The sequence below is a fragment of the Rhinichthys klamathensis genome, unplaced genomic scaffold, assembly GCF_029890125.1.
Source record: "Rhinichthys klamathensis goyatoka isolate OS25496 unplaced genomic scaffold, OSU_Roscu_1.1 h1tg000515l_1, whole genome shotgun sequence".
Classification (NCBI taxonomy): Eukaryota; Metazoa; Chordata; class Actinopteri; order Cypriniformes; family Leuciscidae; genus Rhinichthys; species Rhinichthys klamathensis.
In genome coordinates this window covers 677,857-693,963 of record NW_026606995.1, presented here as the reverse complement: position 1 = coordinate 693,963, position 16,107 = coordinate 677,857, and the positions used below count along the sequence as shown (strand labels likewise).

General features: G+C 48.6%; 2 protein-coding genes across 6 annotated transcripts in view; both read right to left on the bottom strand.

Moving 5' to 3' along the window:
- trim36 (tripartite motif containing 36) overlaps positions 1-1,939 on the bottom strand; it is a 32,889-nt gene extending 30,950 nt beyond the window's left edge. For 2 of the 5 annotated variants that reach the window (XM_056238302.1, XM_056238303.1), the window contains exons 1-2: positions 1,760-1,939; positions 512-752 (exon numbers count right to left, since the gene is read on the bottom strand). In XM_056238302.1, the coding sequence (XP_056094277.1) occupies positions 512-752; positions 1,760-1,819 (301 nt within the window). In that variant the 5' untranslated portion in view covers positions 1,820-1,939. Of the gene's footprint in view, positions 1-511; positions 753-1,237; positions 1,414-1,759 lie in introns of those variants that run through there. The other 3 variants (XM_056238304.1, XM_056238305.1, XM_056238306.1) reach the window with 3 other exon arrangements.
- A 2,980-nt stretch (positions 1,940-4,919) lies between these two features.
- pggt1b (protein geranylgeranyltransferase type I, beta subunit) overlaps positions 4,920-16,107 on the bottom strand; it is a 40,811-nt gene continuing 29,623 nt past the window's right edge. Inside the window, exons 5-9 of the mRNA XM_056238311.1 lie at positions 15,644-15,776; positions 13,204-13,249; positions 11,127-11,311; positions 9,964-10,072; positions 4,920-5,642 (exon numbers count right to left, since the gene is read on the bottom strand). Of these exons, the coding sequence (XP_056094286.1) occupies positions 5,482-5,642; positions 9,964-10,072; positions 11,127-11,311; positions 13,204-13,249; positions 15,644-15,776 (634 nt within the window). The 3' untranslated portion in view covers positions 4,920-5,481. The remainder of the gene's footprint in view (positions 5,643-9,963; positions 10,073-11,126; positions 11,312-13,203; positions 13,250-15,643; positions 15,777-16,107) is intronic.

Genomic DNA, 16,107 nt, shown 5'->3' with positions numbered 1-16,107 from the left:
GAGAGAAGAGGACAACACTGACAGTGGTTAGACGGCAACAGAAGTGGAGTGAAACCTGATTCACAACCAATGACTGTACGAACATGAAAACAGCATCACATTTCTTGGGGGAAAAACTGCAATGAAAGCCAACAGTATAAAAGAAGAGATGAAGAAAGACACTAAAACTAATCATTCCTGCAGTAAAACTGACCCAAAACATAAATGAGTTCATGTAATTTAATCTGCTTTGGATCCCACACCCAGATTCTAAGAGGATAACAACAAAAAAACAATGTTGGCCTGAACAAAACATATCAGCTTTACAAATTATAATGGCAAGTTCTTATAAGATGCATGAATCTTATATTTAAATTAAAATAAATGTAACCATATTACTTCCATCCATTTCAAATGCAAAGTAACTTTTAATCAAACTGCCTGTCTTTTGGATGGAAGGAGCCTCAAACCAAGTAATGCGAGTGATTTATCTGAGGTTTCTGAGTGTTGATCCGGAGTCGAGTCGGATTACCTGATCGCACCAGCCGGTCCAGTCTCTCCGTGCTCGGGGACGGGACTCTGGAGCGAGGGCTGCCCGGGTTCGAGCTCTCCGAGCCCGCGTCGGTGCTGAAGGAGTCCTCGTGGTTCGGCAGGAGCAGGTCTTTAACACACCGGTGACACACACTGTGCTGACAGGGCAAGATGAGCGGCTGAGTGAACAACTCCTTACAGATCGGACAGATCAGCTCCCTCTCGATGCTCTTCATCGGCACCTGTCGACACACACACACACACACACACACACACACACACACACACACACACACACACACACACACACACACACACACACACACACACACACACACTACTGTGAAAACGTTCAGAATTCGGCATCACAACTCCGACGAGAAGAGAGTTTCACTGCAGTTAGAGAAGCGCGAGATGATTCAGAGGAGTCAGATGATTGATTCACATGATTGATTCAGATGATTGATTCACATGATTGATTCAGATGATTCTGCGACTCACGCGCGCTTGGGGAAGTAACGAACTTCCACTGTTCACTTTCGCATTTCTATTCTAAGCCTAAAAGTACGACTGTCTAATAGTTGTGAAAAAACTGTGACGAGGATGAAGGTCTACAAGGCCTTTATTTTCCTCATTTACAAAATACATTCAAAACAATCGCTTCAACTTTCTCTCAGCAAACAATAGCAGCTTCATTGTCGAGGATGAAGAGCTGAGACGGACTCACCAGGATCGAGCTTCGCCGGGACATCGCGAGCAGAAGAAAGACAAACTCCGCGTTCCTGTTTCAACTTCGCAAATGAGAGATTGGCACAATTAGAGGATGAATAGAACAACGTGACGCGCGTTAATGCGCGAGCGGCGCGACACCGTGGACAACAAGCCGAAATGTGGGCGGAGTCACTGCCCGTCACTATAGCAACCCTGCAGCGAAACCATTCAGTATTTAAATAAGGGGCGGGGTCCGCAACAGAACGGCACATCATTTATACATTATACAAATCATCCTTCATATCCAAGTCGACGCCAAATTCTTTGCGCTCTTAAGTGCACAATATTATAAATGATATATTTTTCTTTCTTTATATTATAATGATCTAAAACAACGGTGACGTCATTTGCACGGGATATTGATGTGGATGAATGAGCGAATATTATTTCTCCATGACAGAGAAAGACAAGCATGAAGCATCAGCAGAATACAGTGATTAATCACATGATTGCAGGCTCGAGTGTTTTATCATCTCACCTCGCCTCTCTCGATGCGCTCCACTATACTCGCGAACTCGGACATCTCCGAGTCCGACATCCTGATGAGCGATGACCCAGCCCGAGATGAGGAGATGGTTATGAGTTCTCCTCGATATCCTCATCACAGCAGAGCCTGTCGCGAGCACAGGAACCTCACTCACTCAGCCCAGGGTGACGCGCACACGGGACTCCGCCCCTCGCCCGGTCTGTGGGCGTGGCCTCGCGGGACTGACAGCTCTTTGTGTAGATCTGCCATCTAATAAAACTTTCATGATGTCACAGATAATCAGACACCAGATCAACAGCTCTGACTCCAGGAACAGTCAGAAGGACATAATCAGTGTTTATTACAATAAATACTGTATTACAGTCGAAGACCATGGGCTGTGTCACGTGTGTATTCACATGATCTTGGTTCCATGATTTTCCTCATTGAACATGTCATATATGCTTTCATTACATATGTGGCTCATTTATTGTTTTGACTATAACAGATTTAGTATATTGTGTGGCAGATCTGTGTAGAGCTCAGTACAAGCAGGACTTTGAAACTGAGTAAAAAAGAAATTGCACAACTCTTTCATACTTTGCTTTCATATAGTACTTGTTCATCAGATGTTTATTAAGCCCTCAGTCACATGACATTCAGTAATTCATTTTTTTGGACTTTACATCCAACCTTTGACCCATAATTCTACACAGTCGTCCTCTTTATACACAGGTGTGTTTATGTTTATAACACAGTCAAAATGCCTGATGAAGTGATGAAGCAACGCTGGAATACTGAACTCTTACTCCGCGAGATCCAGGCGTCGTTAACCAGATGAAAGGAAGGGTTTTATTCCGGAATATTCGTCTGGACGCGTTACAGGCCGACATTTACAGTCACAGAATATCTCTGAGACTCATGCATACAGAAATAATCTGAACATTAAACATTAAGACCTTTGTGCAAGTCTTCAGTCTTACATTTTTTAATTCAAGAGTCAAAGGGAAAGAATACAGACAAACAATAAGGAAGTGTGTGTGTGACAGAGAGAGAGGGTGTGAGTGTGTGAGAGAAAGTGAGTGTTTGAGAGAGAGTGTATGTGTATCTGTGAGTGTGTGTGTGTGTGTGTGTGAGAGAAAGAGAGAGTGTGTGTGTGTGTGTGTGAGAGAGAGAGAGGGAGGGAGTGAGTGAGAGAAAGTGAGTGTTTGAGAGAGTGTGTATGTGTATCTGTGAGTGTGTGTGTGTGTGTGTGTGTGTGTGTGAGAGAGAAAGAGAGAGTGTGTGTGTGTGTGAGAGAGAGAGAGGGAGGGAGTGAGTGTTTGAGAGAGAAAGAGAGGGAGGGTGTGTTTGAGAGAGTGTGTGTGTGACAGAGAGAGAGGGTGTGAGTGTGTGAGAGAAAGTGAGTGTTTGAGAGAGTGTGTATGTGTATCTGTGAGTGTGTGTGTGTGTGTGTGTGTGTGTGTGAGAGAGAAAGAGAGAGTGTGTGTGTGTGTGAGAGAGAGAGAGGGAGGGAGTGAGTGTTTGAGAGAGAAAGAGAGGGAGGGTGTGTTTGAGAGAGTGTGTGTGTGACAGAGAGAGAGGGTGTGTGTGTGTGAGAGAAAGTGAGTGTTTGAGAGAGAGTGTATGTGTATCTGTGAGTGTGTGTGTGTGTGTGTGTGAGAGAAAGAGAGAGTGTGTGTGTGTGTGAGAGAGAGAGAGGGAGGGAGTGAGTGTTTGAGAGAGAAAGAGAGGGTGGGTGTGTTTGAGAGTGTGTGTGTGACAGAGAGAGAGGGTGTGTGTGTGTGAGAGAAAGTGAGTGTTTGAGAGAGAGTGTATGTGTATCTGTGAGTGTGTGTGTGTGTGTGTGAGAGAGAAAGAGAGGGAGGGTGTGCGTGTGTGAGAGAGAGAAAGAGAGGGAGGGTGTGTGTTACGAGTGTGTTAGTGTGAGAGAGAGAGAAAGTGTGTGCGAGAGAGAGAGAGAGTGAGTGTGAGAGAGAAAGAGAGGGAGGGAGTGTGTGTGTGTGTGTGTGAGAGAGAGAAAGAGAGGGAGGGTGTGTGTTACGAGTGTGTTAGTGTGAGAGAGAGAGAAAGAGAGGGAGGGAGTAAGTGTTTGAGAGTGTATGTGAGAGAGAGAGTGTGTGTGTGTGAGAGAGAGAGAGGGAGGGAGTGAGTGTTTGAGAGAGAAAGAGAGTGTTTGAGAGAGAGTGTATGTGTATCTGTGAGTGTGTGAGAGAAAGAGAGAGAGTGCGAGTGTGTGAGAGAGAGAGAGGGAGGGAGTGAGTGTTTGAGAGAGAAAGAGAGTGTTTGAGAGAGAGTGTATGTGTATCTGTGAGTGTGTGAGAGAAAGAGAGAGAGTGCGAGTGTGTGTGAGAGAGAGAGAAAGAGAGGGAGGGAGTGAGTGTGTGTGTGTGAGAGAGTGTGTGAGAGAGAGTGAGAGAGTGATGTGAGAGAGAGAAAGAGAGGGAGGGAGAGAGTGTGTGAGAGAGAGTGAGAGAGTGAGTGTGAGAGAGAGAAAGAGAGGGAGGGAGTGTGTGTGTGTGTGTGTGTGTGTGTGAGAGAGAAAGAGAGGGAGGGTGTGCGTGTGTGAGAGAGAGAAAGAGAGGGAGGGTGTGTGTTACGAGTGTGTTAGTGTGAGAGAGAGAGAAAGTGTGTGCGAGAGAGAGAGAGAGTGAGTGTGAGAGAGAAAGAGAGGGAGGGAGTGTGTGTGTGTGTGTGTGAGAGAGAGAAAGAGAGGGAGGGTGTGTGTTACGAGTGTGTTAGTGTGAGAGAGAGAGAAAGAGAGGGAGGGAGTAAGTGTTTGAGAGTGTATGTGAGAGAGAGAGTGTGTGTGTGTGTGTGTGTGTATCTGTGAGTGTGTGTCTGTGAGTGTGTGTGTGTGTGTGGTCAGTCAATCTAACACCTCACACACACTGATGTATCTGTCATGTTTTCTGATTAAGGACATTTAATTGCACTCTTATTTTCAAAGTCCATAAGATTCTAAGTTAATGGTTGAACAGGGAATCTTTGCTTACGAACACACAAGCCTTAATGAAGCCATTCCTCCTCTAAACACATCATTAAGAGTAGATTTAATATAAGATCTAGAAGGTGATGTTCCAGAAGCGAGGAGCTGAAGAATAAAGGCTGCTGGTGTCCTCGTGCTGGCCGAGGGAGTCTCGCGTCAGAAAGGCTCATTCCTCACACATCATAAAAGCTGTTCGTTTATTGACACTCGCAAGTCCGTAACTCTACATCATAAAATATGAGCAGTTTCACTTCTACACTTGATATTACAGCATAGAAAAAATAATTTCATTTTTTGATCCTTGAAACACATTCAAGTGTCAGAATGCCGTATGTATAACACACACACACACACACACACACACACACACACACACACACACACAGTAGAGATATCTGAGGCACATTCATGAGAGGACACTGAAGGAACATGATTTCACATGTAGAGTAACAGAAACAATAGGCTGACGTTGCTTGTGAAAATATAAAGTGTAAAACAGAGATATAGAGTGTGTTACTCCAGGAACGCCGGACGCAGCTCGGCTCCTGTTCACATGAGCTCCTCCATATTCATAAGGCAGAAACAGCACTTATAATAATAAACAGCTTGAAGAGGGGGCGGGTCTGGCCGGAGCGCAGGGGTCTTGTGGCCTACGACTACAGAGCGAGCTTTACCTTTAATAATTGATTACGCTGATCTGCTGATTTTTTCATCAGTCACGTGGGGATTATGCTGAGGTCAGAGGTCACGAGCGGGTCTGGTTCTGGTTCTGCCTCCAGGACCCGTGCAGCTGCTGCAGAGTCTCGAACGCCCGCACGCTGATGTTCAGAGCCGGATGAACCTTACGCAGGTCCGCTTCCCCGAGCAGAGACAGGCCGCAGATGCCGAAGTACGTGTGCAGGGGGTCTGAGACACAGGAGACAGGAGAATCAGGAGGAGAAGCAGGAGGAACAGGAGAAACAGGAGGAGACACAGGAGACAGGAGAATCAGGAGGAGACACAGGAGACGACACAGGAGACAGGAGAATCAGGAGGAGACACAGGAGACGACACAGGAGACAGGAGAATCAGGAGGAGAAGCAGGAGGAACAGGAGAAACAGGAGGAGCAGAGGAACAGGAGGAGCAGAGGAACAGGAGGAGCAGGAGGAGACACAGGAGACAGGAGAATCAGGAGGAGCAGAGGAACAGGAGGAGCAGAGGAACAGGAGGAGCAGGAGGAGACACAGGAGACAGGAGAAACAGGAGGAGCAGAGGAACAGGAGAAACAGGAGGAGACACAGGAGACGACACAGGAGACAGGAGAATCAGGAGGAGAAGCAGGAGGAACAGGAGAAACAGGAGGAGCAGAGGAACAGGAGGAGCAGGAGGAGACACAGGAGACAGGAGAAACAGGAGGAGACACAGGAGACAGGAGAATCAGGAGGAGAAGCAGGAGGAACAGGAGAATCAGGAGGAGACACAGGAGAATCAGGAGGAGACACAGGAGACAGGAGAATCAGGAGGAGAAGCAGGAGGAACAGGAGAAACAGGAGGAGCAGAGGAACAGGAGGAGCAGGAGGAGACACAGGAGACAGGAGAAACAGGAGGAGACACAGGAGACAGGAGAATCAGGAGGAGAAGCAGGAGGAACAGGAGAATCAGGAGGAGACACAGGAGACAGGAGAATCAGGAGGAGACACAGGAGACAGGAGAATCAGGAGGAGACACAGGAGACAGGAGAATCAGGAGGAGAAGCAGGAGGAACAGGAGAAACAGGAGGAGACACAGGAGACAGGAGAATCAGGAGGAGACACAGGAGACAGGAGAATCAGGAGGAGAAGCAGGAGGAACAGGAGAAGCAGGAGGAGAAGCAGGAGGAACAGGAGAAACAGGAGGAGACACAGGAGACAGGAGAATCAGGAGGAGACACAGGAGACAGGAGAATCAGGAGGAGAAGCAGGAGGAACAGGAGAAACAGGAGGAGCAGAGGAACAGGAGGAGCAGGAGGAGACACAGGAGACAGGAGAAACAGGAGGAGACACAGGAGACAGGAGAATCAGGAGGAGAAGCAGGAGGAACAGGAGAATCAGGAGGAGACACAGGAGACAGGAGAATCAGGAGGAGACACAGGAGACAGGAGAATCAGGAGGAGACACAGGAGACAGGAGAATCAGGAGGAGAAGCAGGAGGAACAGGAGAAACAGGAGGAGACACAGGAGACAGGAGAATCAGGAGACACAGGAGACAGGAGAATCAGGAGGAGACACAGGAGACAGGAGAATCAGGAGGAGAAGCAGGAGGAACAGGAGAAACAGGAGGAGACACAGGAGACAGGAGAATCAGGAGGAGACACAGGAGACAGGAGAATCAGGAGGAGACACAGGAGACAGGAGAATCAGGAGGAGACACAGGAGACAGGAGAATCAGGAGGAGAAGCAGGAGGAACAGGAGAAACAGGAGGAGACACAGGAGACAGGAGAATCAGGAGACACAGGAGACAGGAGAATCAGGAGGAGACACAGGAGACAGGAGAATCAGGAGGAGAAGCAGGAGAAACAGGAGGAGACACAGGAGACAGGAGAATCAGGAGGAGAAGCAGGAGGAACAGGAGAAACAGGAGGAGACACAGGAGACGACACAGGAGACAGGAGAATCAGGAGGAGACACAGGAGACAGGAGAATCAGGAGGAGACACAGGAGACAGGAGAATCAGGAGGAGAAGCAGGAGGAACAGGAGAAACAGGAGGAGCAGAGGAACAGGAGAAACAGGAGGAGACACAGGAGACAGGAGAATCAGGAGGAGAAGCAGGAGGAACAGGAGAATCAGGAGGAGCAGAGGAACAGGAGAAACAGGAGGAGACACAGGAGACAGGAGAATCAGGAGGAGAAGCAGGAGGAACAGGAGAATCAGGAGGAGACACAGGAGACGACACAGGAGACAGGAGAAACAGGAGGAGACACAGGAGACAGGAGAATCAGGAGGAGACACAGGAGACAGGAGAATCAGGAGGAGAAGCAGGAGGAACAGGAGAAACAGGAGGAGCAGAGGAACAGGAGGAGCAGGATGAGCAGGAGAGGAGAACCGGTCTCTCGAGCAGCAGCTACTGCGCCTTTAAGAGCTTTATGAATAATTCACGCTGACCCCGTGATGTCAGAGCGTACAGCAAAGAAACAAGCAGACATCTGTTCATGCGTGTGTGCAGTGTTCATGCGTGTGTTCATGCATGTGTGTTTAGTGTTCATGTGTGTGTTCATGTGTGTGTTCATGCGTGTCCATGCGTGTTTATTGTGTTCATGCGTGTTTAGTGTGTTCGTGCGTGTGTGTTCAGTTTGTTTAATGTGTTCATGCGTGTCCATGCGTGTCCATGCGTGTTTATTGTGTTCATGCGTGTTTAGTGTGTTCGTGCGTGCGTTCATGCGTGTGTGTGTTCGTGCGTGTGTGTTTAGTTTGTTTAATGTGTTCATGCGTGTCCATGCGTGTTTATTGTGTTCATGCGTGTTTAGTGTGTTCGTGCGTGCGTTCATGCGTGTGTGTGTTCGTGCGTGCGTTCATGCGTGTGTGTGTTCGTGCGTGTGTGTTCAGTTTGTTTAATGTGTTCATGCGTGTGTCCATGCATGTTTAATGTGTTCATGCGTGTATTCATGTGTGTGTTCAGTGTGTGTTCAGTGTGTGTCCATGCATGTTTAATGTGTTCATGCGTGTGTTCATGCGTGTGTTCGTGCGTGTGTGTTCAGTTTGTTCATGCGTGTTTTCGTGTGTGTTCATGTGTGTGTTCATGTGTGTGTTCATGCGTGTGTGTGTTCAGTGTGTGTTCATGCGTGTGTGTTCGTGCATGCTCATTTATTCATGCGTGTTTTCGTGTGTTCATGCGTGTTCAGTGTGTGTTCAGTGTCAAGTCATCTTTATTTATATAGCGCTTTTTACAATACAGATTGTATCAAAGCAGCTTCACAGTGATAACAAATACAAGAAGTTTGTTTCTAGAATAAAATTGCATTGTGTTCATGCGTGTGTTCATGTGTGAGTTTATGTGTTTAAGCGTGTTTTCAGTGTTCATGCGTGAGTTTATATGTGTGTGTTCAGTGTGTTCATGCATTTGTTCATGCGTGTGTGTTCATGCGTGAGTTTATATGTGTTTAAGCGTGTTTTCAGTGTTCATGCGTGAGTTTATATGTGTGTGTTCAGTGTGTTCATGCATTTGTTCATGCGTGTGTGTTCATGCGTGTGTTCATGTGTGAGTTTATATGTGTTTAAGCGTGTTTTCAGTGTTCATGCGTGAGTTTATATGTGTGTGTTCAATTTGTTCATGCGTGTGTGTTCATGCGTGTGTGTTCATGCGTGTGTGTTCATGCGTGTGTGTTCATGCGTGTGTGTTCATGCGTGTGTGTTCATGCGTGTGTGTTCATGCGTGTGTGTTCATGCGTGTGTGTTCATGCGTGTGTGTTCATGCGCAAGTTCATGTGTTCATGCGTGTGTTCGTGCGTGTGTTCAGTGTGTTCATGCGTGTGTGTTCATGCGTGTGTGTTCAGTGTGTTCATGCGTGTGTTCGTGCGTGTGTTCAGTGTGTTCATGCGTGTGTGTTCATGCGTGTGTGTTCATATGCGTGTGTGTTCATGCGTGTGTGTTCATGCGTGTGTGTTCATATGCGTGTGTGTTCATATGCGTGTGTGTTCATGCGTGTGTGTTCATGCGTGTGTGTTCATGCATGTGTGTTCATGCGTGTGTGTTCATGCGTGTGTGTTCATGCGTGTGTGTTCATGCGTGTGTGTTCATGCGTGTGTGTTCATGCGTGTGTGTTCAGTGTGTGTGTGTTCATGCGTGTGTGTTCAGTGTGTGTGTGTTCATGCGTGTGTGTTCATGCGTGTGTGTTCATGCGTGTGTGTTCATGCGTGTGTGTTCATGCGTGTGTGTTCATGCGTGTGTGTTCATGCGCAAGTTCATGTGTTCATGCGTGTGTGTTCGTGCGTGTGTTCGTAAGTGTGTGTTCAGTGTGTGTGTGTTCATGCGTGTGTGTGTGTGTTCATGCGTGTGTTCGTAAGTGTGTGTTCAGCACTGTGTTCTTCTGCAGTTTGATGACAATAAAGCACATTTTACAGGTCAGCGATTATTGGAGCAACAATGAAGCTCATCTTCCGTAACTTGAGTCTCATCTGTCACATGTTCACAGCTCCTGTATTGAGTTACACTGGTGTCGACTGACCGCACACAAAAGCTCCTCTGCGCAGTGAGCGCGGCTGTAACCTCACCTGGGTGACTGTCGGGCCATTTAGCGAAGCCGCCCACCAGACGGTCCTGTGTCGACAGAATGTAGTTCCGGTTCTTCTCGAAGTTGGTGAGCTGGAAAATGTCTAAAAGCTGTGGGACGCAAGAGGAGCATGTTAGACAGAGCACAAACACCAACACACACTGACACAGGCCTCAGTAATGCTAGCGTGCTACGAGGGTTAGCTATGCAGTTGCTAGGGTGTTTCAGAGTTCACTGAACTTACTAAGAACAGCTCATTCTCCTTAACAACACATGATCTGAGGAACCGCTCAAACACACACACACACACACCAAACCCGACAGACCCAGAAACGCCTCCATTAGTCTCGATTTTCTCCCGGGAACGAACACGTCACAATATTCCTCATTATAATAATTCATACGCAGAATAAAGGGGCGGGGCCTGGTTGAGTTAGTTAGTAGTGTGTTAAACTGGCGGTTATGGAAAGGGGCGGGACATTTCCTAAACACGCTCGAAACGCTCGACCAATCACAACACACTGATCCAGCCGACCAATCAGAGCACAGTGTGCTTTCAGGAGGAGGAGCTTCATAGAGACAGGAAGTAAACAGAGCGTTACTGACAGACTGGGAAGAGAGGAGCCGCAACAATGGAGAATATGAGGAGAATAATCAACATTCAAGCAGGAAAACATGTTCTAGTAGAGCCTGAAACATCATCACAACTGTGAGAAAGGCATATTAGGTCTTCTTTAAAAACATGATTCAACATATAATACAACCAAAAAGTAAAAAATCTTAAATCTACTCCAGTTTAGTAGTTCTTGTAATTCAGCTGAGAGTCACACCGTGAGCTATCGATCATCTATTGGTCACATGTCTTCGCAAAACGTAAACCTTTGAACACCGTAAATGTCGCTTGTGTTTCCATCTCAATGAAACATCTCTTCAGTGCTAGCGGACGATCACGTCACTAACACCACTAGCGATGCTCGACTTACTGAACGCCAGTGACAGCATTCAGGACAATTACTCTAATTCAGTGAATGATATTACATACAATCACTGCAGGTGATTTAACACGTATAACAACCACATGATAAGTTTAAAACTATAGCAGTCGTTCTGATTGGATGAGCCTCATCGCCGCGGTAACGAGGCGTGTTGCAGAAGCGCACGCACCTCCAGCGTCGCTCCCACCCAGAAGGAGTAGCACGTGTCCACGGGTTTGTTGGGCCGGCCGTGGAAGCCGTTCTGCTGTCGGAGGATACACCAGCGCCGGATCCGGTTCAGCTCGCGCTCGCTGAACACCTCCTGCAGCTTTCCCATCATGCAAAGGGACGCCACGGCACAGAAGGTGGACCCACCTGAGGAAGAGAGACGGATTCAGTCAGTTCTCATCAGAGACGGAGTGAAGTGTTGAGTCCCAGCTTAGGACCCCGGTAGTACGCCTGATCTAACGGTGCGTTCTATTCTTTATCCGTGTCGGAGTTCCGACTAGAAAGACAGACGTTGCCTAGCAACACGCACCAACGCCCCTTTCATCGGAAGTCGGACAACCGCGAGGACACCGAGCAAGAACTCCGATACGGAATCCAAGATGGCTGCGCCCTGTGTGACTTGTAAGAATTGTTTTCATTGTTTTTGGACCGCTTTGGTTGTTTAAATGACGATTTTAATCACTCGTATTACTGCAATACTGCGTCCGCATCACTGCCTGTGGGAATGGGAATCGGTCTTGTTGTGAGTGCAATACTGAATGAAGCCTTGTTTCAAACGGGTGTTACTAACGTGGCTAGCGTTGCTAACAGAAGATAAACTAAAACATGAAATAAAGTGAAAGTTTTAGAAGTTCATATAGCTGGGTTTTGATAAGCGTCTGGTATTCGGCCAGTGCTACCATAGCAACAGCTTTCCGGGTGGCATCCATGTTTTTTCTCCGACTCGGACGCGCAAAACATACCAGAGCGCTTCAAGTGTGGAAGTGGCGTCATATCCGAGGGCCGAGTCGGTTCGTTGACAATAATAGAACGCACCATAAAGCTTTTCTCGCAATTCATAATGTAATCAATCAAATTTTAATTCATGTAATAATCTTTTATTTTTATCCTGATTATTTATATATAGTTTAAGTAAAAGAATTTGCATTTTTTGGTATGTTTTGCGACATTGTTAATTGTTGTTAAGCAATAAGGTATAGTATATATATTTTTTTTTTTTTATTACAAGCATGTCATGTCATAATTATTTCTTAAATAGAATTATGCTTGTATCATATTTGTTATCAAAGTTTATCGAAAAATATCGTAGATGGTGAAAAAAACGTTATCTCTAATCATTTGGGATAGCTGTATGCTATGCTACTATCTAAGCTAACTAAAAAACACTAAGAACGAGCAATGTTTAATTTCACAGTCTATAGCTTCGGTTATTACGAGTATATGAAACATAAGTTAAAAGACATTATTGATCATTTTAACATAGTTCAAGCGACTTACATAATAAACTTATATCTGATTTGTAACCAGGCACTAAAGCGATTACCCATAAAACGTGCTTTGAACCAATGGGATTGCTTGGGCTCTAAGGACTGATCACTGCGCTGGGACTCAGCACTTCACCACACCGGCACTGAATCACTGAATCAACTCCGACTCACTCACTGAACTGATGCCCGGCTCTAAACGTTCTGGGAACTAAAAGTTTATGCAACTTACATTCAGTATATATATTTAAAATGCCATATGAGCATAAAGGCTATATTCAGGGCAAACAAAATTATATTTGATAGAAATTCTAAAATGCTCAACCACTTTAAAAAACATCTATTACTGAAACGTCTGAATAAAAGCCGGACGGTCCAGTAAAACGTGTTTAACAGTCTGATCCTTCAGTCAATATTAGACGTGATTAAACAGTCTGATCTCATTTATATCAGGACTGACTTTACAACATTAGTTATGAACACATTCATCCCACTTCATTTGCCTTGTGAAAGTTATTTTCAGAAATAACGATGCAGTTTTTACAAATTTAACCAAACTGCAAACACTGGATAAACACACTTTCCACATCTGCAAGAATCACATCAGTAAAATATTTCACACTCCAAACAGTGAATGTTGATGTTGAAACTCAGAAAACTCTTTTGACGCGCTCGAATGAAAGCACTTCCTACACGAGTTCCTGGGAAGGTGTTCAAAGAACGATCAGGCGTTTATCAGCAGGGTTCAGTGTGTGCAAAACAGTGTAAACGCACCATGTGACTCCAGTCCGGCTCCTTGACCAATCCCACTGTCATACGACTGCAGGAGGAAGAACACGAACAGCAGATCAGTGAAACTACAGTTCATAAAGAGATCAACATCAGTTCAGCCAAACAGGATTATTTACTGAATCTCCAAACCTGCATGACTCTTTCTTCTGTAAAAACACAAAAGATTTTTTTCTGTCCATACAGTGAGAGGGGGGGATTTGTGGGACTCACTGTGCCGAGGACGGAGTTACGGGAGGAGGGGGGGATTGTGGGACTCACTGTGCCGAGGACGGAGTTACGGGAGGAGGAGGGGATTGTGGGACTCACTGTGCCGAGGACGGAGTTACGGGAGGAGGGGGGGATTGTGGGACTCACTGTGCCGAGGACGGAGTTACGGGAGGAGGGGGGGATTGTGGGACTCACTGTGCCGAGGACGGAGTTACGGGAGGAGGGGGGGATTGTGGGACTCACTGTGCCGAGGACGGAGTTACGGGAGGAGGAGGGGATTGTGGGACTCACTGTGCCGAGGACGGAGTTACGGGAGGAGGAGGGGATTGTGGGACTCACTGTGCCGAGGACGGAGTTACGGGAGGAGGAGGGGATTGTGGGACTCACTGTGCCGAGGACGGAGTTACGGGAGGAGGGGGGGATTGTGGGACTCACTGTGCCGAGGACGGAGTTACGGGAGGAGGGGGGGATTGTGGGACTCACTGTGCCGAGGACGGAGTTACGGGAGGAGGAGGGGATTGTGGGACTCACTGTGCCGAGGACAGAGTTACGGGAGGAGGAGGGGATTGTGGGACTCACTGTGCCGAGGACGGAGTTACGGGAGGAGGAGGGGATTGTGGGACTCACTGTGCCGAGGACGGAGTTACGGGAGGAGGGGGGGATTGTGGGACTCACTGTGCCGAGGACGGAGTTACGGGAGGAAGAGGGGATTGTGGGACTCACTGTGCCGAGGACGGAGTTACGGGAGGAGGAGGGGATTGTGGGACTCACTGTGCCGAGGACGGAGTTACGGGAGGAGGAGGGGATTGTGGGACTCACTGTGCCGAGGACGGAGTTACGGGAGGAGGGGGGGATTTGTGGGACTCACTGTGCCGAGGACGGAGTTACGGGAGGAGGAGGGGATTGTGGGACTCACTGTGCCGAGGATGGAGTTACGGGAGGAGGAGGGGATTGTGGGACTCACTGTGCCGAGGATGGAGTTACGGGAGGAGGAGGGGATTGTGGGACTCACTGTGCCGAGGACGGAGTTACGGGAGGAGGAGGGGATTGTGGGACTCACTGTGCCGAGGACGGAGTTACGGGAGGAGGGGGGGATTTGTGGGACTCACTGTGCCGAGGATGGAGTTACGGGAGGAGGAGGGGATTGTGGGACGCACTGTGCCGAGGATGGAGTTACGGGAGGAGGAGGGGATTGTGGGACTCACTGTGCCGAGGATGGAGTTACGGGAGGAGGAGGGGATTGTGGGACTCACTGTGCCGAGGACGGAGTTACGGGAGGAGGAGGGGATTGTGGGACTCACTGTGCCGAGGACGGAGTTACGGGAGGAGGAGGGGATTGTGGGACTCACTGTGCCGAGGACGGAGTTACGGGAGGAGGAGGGGATTGTGGGACTCACTGTGCCGAGGACGGAGTTACGGGAGGAGGAGGGGATTGTGGGACTCACTGTGCCGAGGATGGAGTTACGGGAGGAGGAGGGGATTGTGGGACTCACTGTGCCGAGGACGGAGTTACGGGAGGAGGGGGGGATTGTGGGACTCACTGTGCCGAGGACGGAGTTACGGGAGGAGGGGGGGATTGTGGGACTCACTGTGCCGAGGATGGAGTTACGGGAGGAGGAGGGGATTGTGGGACTCACTGTGCCGAGGACGGAGTTACGGGAGGAGGGGGGGATTGTGGGACTCACTGTGCCGAGGATGGAGTTACGGGAGGAGGAGGGGATTGTGGGACTCACTGTGCCGAGGACGGAGTTACGGGAGGAGGAGGGGATTGTGGGACTCACTGTGCCGAGGACGGAGTTACGGGAGGAGGGGGGGATTGTGGGACTCACTGTGCCGAGGATGGAGTTACGGGAGGAGGGGGGGGATTGTGGGACTCACTGTGCCGAGGACGGAGTTACGGGAGGAGGGGGGGGATTGTGGGACTCACTGTGCCGAGGATGGAGTTACGGGAGGAGGAGGGGATTGTGGGACTCACTGTGCCGAGGATGGAGTTACGGGAGGAGTGGGGGATTGTGGGACTCACTGTGCCGAGGACGGAGTTACGGTAGGAGGAGGGGATTGTGGGACTCACTGTGCCGAGGACGGAGTTACGGGAGGAGGAGGGGATTGTGGGACTCACTGTGCCGAGGATGGAGTTACGGGAGGAGTGGGGGATTGTGGGACTCACTGTGCCGAGGATGGAGTTACGGGAGGAGGAGGGGATTGTGGGACTCACTGTGCTCCTCCGGATGTAGTCGATGGCTCTCTGGCAGTCCATCCCAGTCCAGTCGTCCAGCATGTAGCAAATACAGGCGGCACAGTACACAAACCTCATGTCGTTCTCACTGCCTTCTGGGACGGCGTAGAAGCTGCCAGAAGAAACACACACATTCAGACCCTGCTAACACACATGTGTAAGGAGAAGGATGAAAGTCAGGTGTGTGTAAGGTGTGTGTAAGTTGTAAGGTGTGTGTGAGGGTCAGGGGTCTGTGAGGTGTGTGTGAGGTGGTGACCTGCCGTCCTCCAGCTGCAGAGCTCTCAGGCCCTCCAGACAGGCCTCTCTCCTGACGCGGCTCAGGTCGTCCCCCAGGTGTGTTCAGGTGTGTGTTAGGGTCAGGTGTGTGTGAGGTGTGTAAGGTGTGTGTGTGAGGTGGTGACCTGCCGTCCTCCAGCTGCAGAGCTCTCAGGCCCTCCAGACAG